Raw genomic sequence first — 11,090 nt, forward strand, 5'->3', positions numbered from 1 at the left:
GACGAGGTGATGATTAAGAGAAGGCTACATCATTATAATGGAATATTTTGTTGAACCTTTGCTGTGGTTGATTCTTAACATCAAGAGTAAACGTACTTTATTTGGAGATATTTGATTGTTTGCTAACTAGGTTCCGCTGCACAAGCTATAAGTTATGATATTTTAGTTTTCTTGCATGTTCTCAAGCCAAATTATGATGACAAATTTCGATAAAAAATATTCTTAAAGATTAAGTCCATTTCTTAGATGGATCAACCACTAGTTAATTAATTAGCTCATCCTGGATTCCTGGTCCCTGGATTAGACGTAGCCGCTTAAGTATGCTTTAGCACAGCTAAGACTTGACCAAAAAACTTCCTTGAGTTCTAGGGGGGAAACATAGCCAACTAGTCTGCTGACCAATCTTAGTTCATGAGTCATGACTAAGAAGTGCAGAAATTTCGTGCTTCATTCCTTTGAGATGAGGTTTTGGCCAAATGGGCATTACAGCATTCATCAAGCTGGTCTTTGTAGACACAGAACGGGAGACTGTAGTAGGGTACGCAAGCTCAATCATATGAAAGTCCATAATTAGGTGATTCCCTATATGGGCGTAAAGAGCGGTGTCATTTTTGCAGCAGCATATAAGCTAGACTAGCACGGTGTTCATAATGATAATATCAACAGTCTCTTAAAAACAAAATTTGAGTGCAATGCCCCTGGTGTGCTTTATACAGTGGTACTCGAGATTAAAAGGCAAGGGAGACATTAACCACTTACTATCTTTATTTGCTCTAGTACAGAGTTAATAATTAGACAGAAACACCAGAAGAAAATGTAGAAGTTGCTTTATCCGAAGATGCAGCTAACAGAGCTCACTATACAGCTAACTTTGGATCCGATAAACAAACCTCAATCTTTGTAGAGAAGATAAGAGAAACCTTAGTCGAAGACACAGGTGGAGAGGCAGTTTAATCTGTACTATACATTGTCTTCACCCAGAAGCAATAAAATTCAATTGAGTGTTTATGTCGGTCATGGAGTTGCTCTGTCTAAATATTAGAGAAACTTTGTTTAGTTGTAGACTTGTAGATGTGGAGGTTATCTTTTTTGGAAGTTAAAATTTCTAATTGATATGGCGAAGACAGTAGCAAAGAGAACTGTATACCCTATTATCCCTGCAGCAATCCATCCCAAGGAGTCGTATTTGTATCCGAAGTAACTATATAAGAAGTCCTTCACTGTATCACCAGTATCCATGGTAGTCTCTATGTCCCCAAACTGTGATGCACCTAGTCCATACAATGTCCACGCAACTGGGCATGCCCAATAGAACCATCGCCACCACACAGGAATTCTCTGTGATTGGAAGTTAAGTAGAAATATTTAGTATCAGATTTTATTTAAAGAATGGATTAACCAAAGTAACTTACAGGACGGGTAATGGCGATGCCAGCAAAGAGATTCCAAATTGTGTAGATTGCCCCAGATGCTATTGCAGCAATGGCTTCATTAGGGGTCAAACTAACAGCCATCATCCCATAATAGGTGAAGTATAAAAACGTGAAATACATGTAGAACAAGTACCACAAGAACTTGCCAGTTTCCCATTGAAAACCAATCATGGAATAAACTACAGCCCCATATATTAATGTCTGGAGAAAGATATGCGGAACCTCAATTGCAACCTTCACAACAAAACAGATAGTTGAGTGGCGACATGGTAATAAGTAATAACCCACTTTCATGAAATATCTCGAACACGTGTTAACAACAAGATGGAAGAGTCTAAACTAAGCTTGCCCACTCAATAGTTCAAATATCAATCGCTATAACTAAAATCAATTTCAGATAATGATAAAATGAGTACTTGTGCAAATGCATATGGAAAGGCAGAGTACATCCCAGCAGCTCTTTCTCTATAGTACACAGGACGTTCTAAGGACACAACCGGTTGCACAGCAGAGCCATTTTGAGTCCCGATGAAGAGAAGGGCAGTATACACGGAACCTACAGCACTGAACACATCTTGTTTCCTAAACCTGCAATTATGCCAGAAGAGAAATATGTACCTTATCTTGTTATTGTACCGGTCCATCGGATAAGGACTTTTGACTTAAAGAACAACATACAAACATACGTTTGAGAACCCTTCTTCCAGTATATTGACCCAAACATTGAAGCAGCAATGATGGTAAAGAAAATCCGAACCGCGGTATATGCTGGATTGCGCCAGTAGGATAAATGTTGCTTCCACAGGCAGGCTATGCACTGCATGAGCATGGGTTGAGAGTATTGTTGGCTGAAGTAGAGGTCCGTTGAACCAGGAGGAGGTGTACTAAGTTCCTTGATCAAAAGCTTGTTTCTCCTGGAAGAAGATACTCCTGGACGATTAAGAAGCAGATACAGACGATTCTCTTCTAGACAAAAAACAAGGACAAGTTTGAGAAAAGTCAACTCACAGAAAGAGATCGGATTTCTTATATATTTCAGCAAATTTGATGCCCAAAGTCTCCTCCTGTGCTGCAGTAGTCACCTCCAACATCCATGTCGCAGGATTGTACAATTTTTTTATCTTTGGGATGCCATTGATACTCTTGACATTTATAAAATCAAGTTTTTCAGTTAGAATGTAGGGAGTGGAAATTAAACACAAAAATCAGACTTAAATTCAGCCTCACCTCAAAGTACTTAATCAGATGGCAGGCATTCTCCCCCAATGGGCCAACATATGTTTCTTCTCCTTGTTTCATTAGGAAGAGCTGCAACAAAGCGTCTAAGAACAAATTATTTACCAGGGTTAAAAAAAAGAAACTCAACAGGTTCTACTACTCTTCTTGTGACAATCGCATACCTCATCAAAAGCATCAAATATATCAATGCTGGGCTGGTGAATTGTACACACAACAGTTCTTCCCGTGTCCACCGTGTTCCTCACTGTTCTCATCACTATAGCAGCTGCTCTTGCATCGAGTCCGGAGGTTGGCTCATCCATGAAAATTATAGAGGGATTGGCCACTAGCTCAACTGCAATGGTAAGGCGTTTGCGCTGTTCAGTTGTGAGCCCATTGACTCCAGGTAATCCTACTAGAGCGTCCCTCAGTGGTTTTAGCTCTATGAGTTCCATGACCTCCTCAATAAACATCTGCACCATTAGCTTTAGGTGTTAGATGATACCAAATTAAACAAAAGCAAATGGAGAAAAAAAAGCAGGCTCGAACTTTTCTAGTTGCCGAGTCAACTTCAGGAGGTAGACGTAGCCATGCGGAGTAGACTAGAGACTCGTAGACTGTAACATTGGGAGAATGTATATCTGTCTGTTCACAGTAGCCTGAGATACGAGCAAATGTTTCCTGCTTCTTCGGATATCCAGATATGGTGATGGTTCCTTGTATATATCCACCAGTTTTCCTTCCAGCCAAAACGTCCATCAGAGTGGTCTTACCGGCGCCACTGACACCCATTAACGCCGTAAGGACCCCTGGCCTGAATGCACCACTTATGTCCTTTAGAAGAAGTAACCTATCTGCTTCCATACCTTGAACTTTCATTTCCTGTAAATTCAAATCCAACTAGATCTGTTTTCATATCGGAAATAAGAATAATACAGGATGAATGTTTCAGTTACTACTTACAAGGGCACTAACTGAAAGATTAATTACCTCTGCTATGTCTACTGAATATCTAATATCATCAAATGTGATGGAATGAGGTGTGAATGGTAGAACCATTCCCTTCTTGCTCTGACTACCTTCGCCACTTACTTCTGTTATAGCAGGTCCGGAATATACTACACTCGTGATTTCATATCTTGGTCCTGAAACTGTACATACTATTTTAGATGGAAACTGTGTGGTTGAACTAGGAAATAAAATTAGTGAAGCAGATTCACAATGGTACTTGCCAGAATTTTCAGACTCAGTGGAATGTCTCTTCGTTTTCGATGATAGTTCAGCACCATTAATTTTGCCAGTTCTGTTGGCATGCTTCTCTTTCATGGCCTCCTTGGTTAGAACTGCCTGAGATTTCCTAACTGTCGATGATAAATCTGGATCAGGACTACTAATAATCAACTTATACTTTGTTAACTGTTAAGTTCTAGGAGTAGTTTTGCAACACCAGAAGCTACTTACAATTAAAATATGCGAGGGACAGAGTGAAAATAATGTTAAAGAGTACAACATATCCAATCAATGCTCCAGCACCAATCCAGTACCAGTTCGTGTTTGAGAAAATTCCATGAGACTCCAAGATCTTAATTCCCAAGGTTCTTGTAGAGTTGGGAATAATCTGTTTTATTATGATATGAATTTTTTAATTTACTTCTATTGCATAGTAGCAGACATTTTGTTATTGATTGTAATGAGATACTTACACGACCCCAACTGTGCCCAAGAAATTCGTTTGTGGCAATTGCATTCTGACCGTACATCAAAGGTGAGCCCCAGTAACCCCATATCCACCACCTATTCACATCCGCTGAAGAGTTGGAGAGAATGTTTATCAAGACAGGATGTAGTGTAAAATTAGTCGGTTAAGATCAGCTTACTTAGGAGGCTGTCCTTACTTTTCAATTGTAAAATTTCTTAACTTGAAATGGACTTTGATGTGTACCTCTTGATATGACAAATCCACAAAGAGTCAATACAACAAGTAGAACGAATGATGTAGATGTATTAGCTATAACCGCGTCCCTAGATACTCCAGCAACCACCCGGAATAGTCCAGAAGCCACTTGATCAATCAATACAAGTATAAAGTAATGCCTAAAGAACCTGCAGCAAGGAGCTCCTGTAAATCGTGATAAGCACAAAAGGAAAAGACTTCTAGTTGAGGTTCAAACTTTAAATTCAACAAGTTAACATGCCCTTACACCATTAGAAAATCAACGACTCTGTGAAGATAAGCAGATATGCAAAATGAAGATGCAGTTGATAAAACAAGATGTACCGGAGCATTCTGATATATCCCAAACGAGTCATTGGCTCATCAGTTGTGCACCCCTCCCCACATATATATATGGGAGGTTGCATGTTTGAAACAAAATGGCGTCACCTAGGAGAGATTCCACTCCTGTAACTATTTATCTCCTGAAGTGCCAGCAGGCATGTTCTTTTTTAGAGCCGTTTATAACTCCATGGTCAATAACCTTTCGGGGATGGAGATGTGAGCCTTCCAAGCCAAGTGACATTGCTAGGTGAACCAAAAGCGAGAAAGAGCCTTCATAGAAATGGCTCTTGTGTGATGTGCAGGCACTGTGATCGGACTACTTAGGTGGCAATGACGTATATTATTTCATTGTTTAACAACTTGTTGTTAGGGGTGTAACCCACAAACTCTATTTATAAATAGGGTAAAACATATATATACCTAATTTTGTCATGCTCTAAGATTAATCTATAGTCATGACAGTAGTTTTATTCTAAATATAAGGTGGTTATCTAAAAAAGGTTTTCTATGTTGTTCAACTGATCAAATCCAAATCGAGTCAGTCTCACCTCTGAATATTAGGGTCATAACCAATACCATAGTAAGTCACTGCTACCCAGAGGAAAACTTTGCAGAACGAGACGGGTATCTTCAGCAGAAATGTAGGAAGTGAGTACGCCCAAGAAGGATAGAAGAGAAGGTCTCTCTGCTTGTAGAATACTGGTAGCTTTTCGATCGTCATTGGGAGTTCAGAGAATGCATTAAACATAATCGTGACAAGTGAAAAAAATGTTGCACCCATAAAAACTACCCCATCATCTACTGTGTTATGTTTCATCTCGGTACGCAGGAAGAGTGTCATTGTGATGAATGCAACAATAACTAGCTGAAACCAGGAGAAAGATGGAATCTGTTAGGACTGGCTATTATCAATAAAAAACAGATGTGAACAAGAAATCTTTTGTGTCTGTTACATGATTTACAAAGCTTTATAATACTTTTCACATTGTGTACTTTTTAATAGGTCTCATCACTTGGTTTATCTGGTTGCTTAAATTTTCCTTTTTTTCTTTTTCATCAAACTAATCCCCATGCTCAGCATATATACGCAAGCTGCATGAATCTTGAACAAAGCCAACTTTGAAATGGACTCGATCAGTTTAGCTCTCATTTGAAACCCAAAACAACTGGTATAAGCTAGTGAATGTATTCTGTTTAATGTCTATCCCACTTACTTGTATCATTTGGGAGATGGAGACCAGGGAATTCCTCTTCATTAGTAACCATTCCCTTGCCAAGCATGTCTTCACCAGTTCTTTCTTGCTAATTCCATACTTAGAAGTTGCTAAAGCAGCAGGATGGCTCTTTTTCTTGTCAAATGGGGTGCTGAGTTCGTCCCCCAGTTTGCGGCCAACACAAAATGACTGAAACGATACTGCAAACTTCTCAGTGGACACATAGTTATGTGGTTCATCTATATGGGCCCAGTATTGCTGCTGATCTTTTCTTGATGTTACCTAGTAGAAAAAATTGACTGATGTCACCACTGTTTTCCAAATTAGATTATGGATAAAGTTGAGTCACCTATAGCAATTCAGAATAAGCATACCACTTTCATAAGAATATGTAGAGAGACAAAAAATGATTGATCATTTTTAAGTGCATACCTCCTGCAAGAAGTCAGCGATCCCCTTCCTCTCAGGACATTTGAAACCCATTGATTCGAAGAACTCAAGAGCATTCTGGCGAGAACCTTGGTACACTATATGTCCATCACAGAGTAGAATAATATCATCGAAGAGGTCGTAAGTTTCTGGTGCTGGCTGAAGAAGAGCAATAAGTGCAGTTCCACCAAGAATATGTACAGACTGCCTAACTGCGTTCACAATATGAAAAGTTGTTGAGCTATCCAGACCTGTACTTATCCCATCCATGAAAAATGTGTTTGCTGGTCCAACAAGCATCTCACCTACATAACTCAGTCATAGTAGGTTATTGATCCAATCCAGGACTTTCTGAAACTGAAAAACTGAAAGAAATTGAGTAGTTTGATTTATTCTACCAGTGCTAAGACGCTTCCTCTGGCCACCGGAGATACCCCTTATCATTTCATTCCCCACCATAGTATTGCCACATATAGCTAGTCCCAAAAGCTGAAGATGTAATAAGAAAATACTAAATTAAAAAACAGCCCTCTCAGTTATTCCAAAATAGTAGTTTTTTAGATTGTACCTTGAGAACGTATTCCGTGGTGACATTTACATACTGGCCTTCTAGTGCTGCTGCCTGACATAGTAGAAAAGAGGAAGTATCTTAGTCAAATAAGATTCAAATCTATCCAAGGAAACCTTGACATAATTTCACTCATGAAGAAGAATAAAATGCATACTACTTCTTTTTCAAAAGGTAACAAAAAAATGTAATTTTGTTTGATATTGTGACAAACAATTGGGTCTAAATCAATGCCTCAACAAGACAGTCAAGATATCCCCATTGCAACAAAAAAAATAAAAACTCGTGATTTTACCTTCATGAACACATCAACATCTGGATCTGGTTTAATATTTGTTGCTCTCTCCCTTCTGGACAACTCTAACAGCATATCTGCAGTTTGTTGCAATTGACAAAGGAACTTTTTTTGGTTCTCAACGCATGGTATTGTATCATTTTCATGAGTCGAGAACATCTATATTTAACTTTAAGTTACCATATCGCTTTCCAACCCCTTGGCATCTTGCAGAAAATTCCAAAGTTTCTCTCACTGTCAGTTCTCCAATGTGGAGATCATTCTGACTCACATATGCAGCAGTTCTCCTTGGAAAAAATTCATACATTTCATGTCCATTGTACGTTATTCTCCCTGAGACCTGCAGTCAAGAAAACCAATCAAATATTTACTTCGCAAGATGATTTTAGGAACTTGCGCTGGTATATTAGACTTAATAGCTCCTGGTTAAAAACTGAAGTACACCCGCACCATTCTAAGCATAACCAAAGTTCTTATAGGAGGGATGTACTACCAGCTGCAGTCGGCATTTAAAAAATAGATGCTCAAACGTTACCTCTAACTTCGAATCAAGCTTGCCTGCCAAAGCCAACAACAAAGTGGTCTTTCCAGACCCTGGAGGTCCTAATAACAAAGTCATCCTGCGAATCAATGAATTAATTTACACTTCCAAACAACCAAAGAACTAGCTTGGATTGATTTAGGGAATGTTTTACAACTAATAGTACAGTAACGTTGTACCTGCCAGGCTTGATGATTCCGCTAACATCATTCAGAAGTGATAGTTTCGTTTTTTTACTTGGAAGTATGTGAAGGCTGCTTAATAATCCCTTGGTAAATAGAACAATAACTACCAAATCAGTATATGCTTTTGCAATATAAAATCCTCAGTAACTGTACATTTAAACGATCATTACCTCTATTCTGTTAATAGAAGCATTCAAGACTGTAGGTAAAGCCCTGCTACCTATATAAGCTTCTGCACTAACATTAAGATGCTCGAAACGAACTTCAATTGTTGGGTTCTCAATTCCAACACTATCCAAAATAAGCAATTACTCAGTTAGTCATCATGACCATGCTGAACTAAATCGAAATGCAGTTAACAACCATTAAAATTCCCGGACTGTAGGAATAAGGCAGAACAATATATCTACACATGTTAAAGGGACCACAGGTATTATTGACACATGCCTACTAACAAAATGAGTAGAATGAGAATCATCTACGAGCTTACCGATCCATTCTCTGTTTGAGTTTGAGCAGAAACCCCTCATTGTCTACTTCTGGATTCCTAATCAATCTATCCACTAAGTTCTTTATTTCTTGACTACCAAGATTCTTAATATCAACTTCCTCTAGTTGTCCATCATGTCCATTCAATATCCCTTTGCGTATTCTTTCACACGTTGGTAATCTCTCAAGAGCAGCCCATTTCAATCCTTCTTCAACATCTTCATCTCCAAAACATAAGGCCACTTCGGCGCCATTTCCACCAAGACCCCGCATTCTTGCTTCTCTCAAATCTTGCAGATGGGAGAGAACAATTCAAGTAGCAAGTAGAGGAAACTTTTGTAGTTATAGTAGTTTATAACTTTCATGATGTTGCTGCTGATACATTTTCTCATGAGAAAAAGTAGAAAAGTCCTAAAACAACGTGGGAAGTTTGAAGGACTGTCTAACATACATACAGCTATACAAGTTGAAGACATAGTAAGTTAGGAACACTAGTCTATAGAGGGAATGATTAGACAGTTTCTTTCGATTCTGTTAAGGAAAACCACAGTTTCCAACCTCGTTGGACACGAAAAAATGTTTTGTCATAAACCTTTACTGTTTTTCAAAGGTTTTGCTATGCCCACTCATTTGCGCTGCGCCAATGCCTAGAGATATGTATTGCCACATTATTCCATAATCCAGAGCAGCAGCATTTACGTGTGGATGAGTGGTTCCCTCACATGAGTCACATCACATACTCTTTTAACTGGGAGTGCCGTGTGAAAGTTCTTCCCTGACGCGTGTGTTAACCATATGGCAATGATGATAATAAGTTAAATTTCTTTTTCCAATGATAATGACATTATCTAGAGATCAGCATACTATTGTGAAACTTCCAACCCTATCACCAAAAGTTTACAAAAGTTTTGTGCAGAAATGTGAAGTCTGTTAGTACCGAATCCTAAGGTATAGACTTGAAAGTTGAAACGCTCCAAGCACGTTCTATTTTGCCACCATTTTGGAGGTATGCACTTATATTTCATCAGTGCATTCCTAATGGGGAGTGTAAAATTATACCTCTCTGTAGGTGTCATTAGGATTTTACAAATCTAATTGCATAATCTATAAACATCCACACTCTGTATTCCCAATGGGGATGTTCGTTTTTCTCTCTAATTTAAAGTGGAATGTCACTTTAAGTGACTTCCGAGTTAAAAAATTACAAATTATAACTTTATAACTAAAAAGGGACATGATTTAAAGTGATGTCCGAATTTTTTTTTGTTCGGATGTTGGTTAAAGTGTCGCCGAGCTATTTATCAACTGATAGCGAGATGGAAAATTCTCTACCTCCTCTAGCAACTAATAGTCTATTACCTACAGTATACCACGCCCATTAAAAAGATTTTTTTTGACACTTGGAGTGTAAACTTTACACTCTATACAGTTTACACCCTCCATTGGAGATTCCCTCACTGAATACCCGTCAGTTATACATAGGGGTGGCAGTTTTGTACATGACCCGCTAACCCGACACGAAATTAGCGGATTTGGGTTGGGAAAAAAGGCTTTCGGGTCATTCAAGAGTTGACCCGCCAAACCCGTCAAATAAATGGGTTGGGTTAGGGTCACATATATTAACACGAATAACCCGTTAGTATACCCGATTAGTTCCCAGGTTCAATGGGTCGGGTCATCAACCCGTGACTTGTATGACCTGTTTTAAGTCCTTAAATCTCATAATCCCAATTATCTAAAAGAAAATACTAAACATAAAAAGATCAACTGGATTTAGAATGATCAGCCAGCAGTCCAGCATATAGAATATTATAGATTCATTCAATAAAATATATGACGACATACATTAACATTGAACCCTTACCCTAGTCTCAATTATATAACAATGAAGCCGTTAAAGTCACAATAATATTTGCATTTATTTAATAATATGTTTACCCACAAGGTAGCAAAGTGGACAAATTGGACATGGTTATTGTTTTTAGTTTGGTTATGTTTTTTGTTTGACTAACAGGTTGTTTCACTTGTTTGGTTCAGGCATATGCGTTTCAACAAACTCTATGCATTTTTGCAATTTCTTTTATTATTTAGATTAATAAATATTATTTATCCAAAAAAACATAACTTACGGGTTATTTGTTAACCCGATCCAAAATTTACCCGCTGGTTTAGCGGGTCACCCGTTAGATAACCCATTACATATGCAGATTAGGTTTGGGTTTGATAAACTTGACACAATTTGTAATTTGGTCGGATTTGGGTTTGCTCTTCTAACATGTGACCCGAATATGACACGACATGAATCCGACCCAACACGACCCATTACCACCCCTAGTTATACACAGAACCTTCAACAATTTTTGGTGAGGTCAAAAATTGCAAAATAAGCTGATTTGCTGCTAAGGTCTAGACTCTCTAGACCATTCATAAAACACCACAA

General features: G+C 38.4%; 1 protein-coding gene across 1 annotated transcript; it reads right to left on the reverse strand.

Moving 5' to 3' along the window:
- Positions 1–670: 670 nt before the first annotated feature.
- On the reverse strand, positions 671–9,132 carry LOC147511996 (ABC transporter G family member 39-like). Its single transcript, XM_086603577.1, has 24 exons — positions 8,652–9,132; positions 8,332–8,452; positions 8,156–8,244; positions 7,971–8,055; positions 7,616–7,775; positions 7,436–7,512; positions 7,141–7,194; positions 6,971–7,061; positions 6,576–6,877; positions 6,144–6,425; positions 5,478–5,794; positions 4,594–4,754; positions 4,355–4,458; positions 4,113–4,269; positions 3,884–4,012; positions 3,642–3,802; positions 3,201–3,533; positions 2,834–3,124; positions 2,661–2,741; positions 2,442–2,575; positions 2,120–2,347; positions 1,850–2,021; positions 1,413–1,667; positions 671–1,338 (listed from the first exon to the last, which is right to left on the reverse strand). The coding sequence occupies exons 1-24, from the start codon at positions 8,921–8,923 to the stop codon at positions 1,081–1,083; spliced, it is 4,314 nt and encodes a 1,437-aa protein (XP_086459703.1). The 5' UTR covers positions 8,924–9,132; the 3' UTR covers positions 671–1,080.
- Positions 9,133–11,090: the final 1,958 nt, after the last annotated feature.

Source organism: Coptis chinensis, chromosome 3, assembly GCF_015680905.1.
Source record: "Coptis chinensis isolate HL-2020 chromosome 3, ASM1568090v1, whole genome shotgun sequence".
NCBI lineage: Eukaryota > Viridiplantae > Streptophyta > Magnoliopsida > Ranunculales > Ranunculaceae > Coptis > Coptis chinensis.

Excerpts from the sequence above, each read along its gene's own strand:
- LOC147511996 (XM_086603577.1), bottom strand. The coding sequence starts at position 8,923 with ATGCGGGGTCTTGGTGGAAATGGCGCCGAAGTGGCCTTATGTTTTGGA. Across the intron at positions 8,056-8,155 it reads GGAATCATCAAGCCTGGCAG|GATGACTTTGTTATTAGGAC; the intron begins GTACAACGTTAC and ends ATTGATTCGCAG. Across the intron at positions 1,339-1,412 it reads GCATCGCCATTACCCGTCCT|AGAATTCCTGTGTGGTGGCG; the intron begins GTAAGTTACTTT and ends TTCCAATCACAG.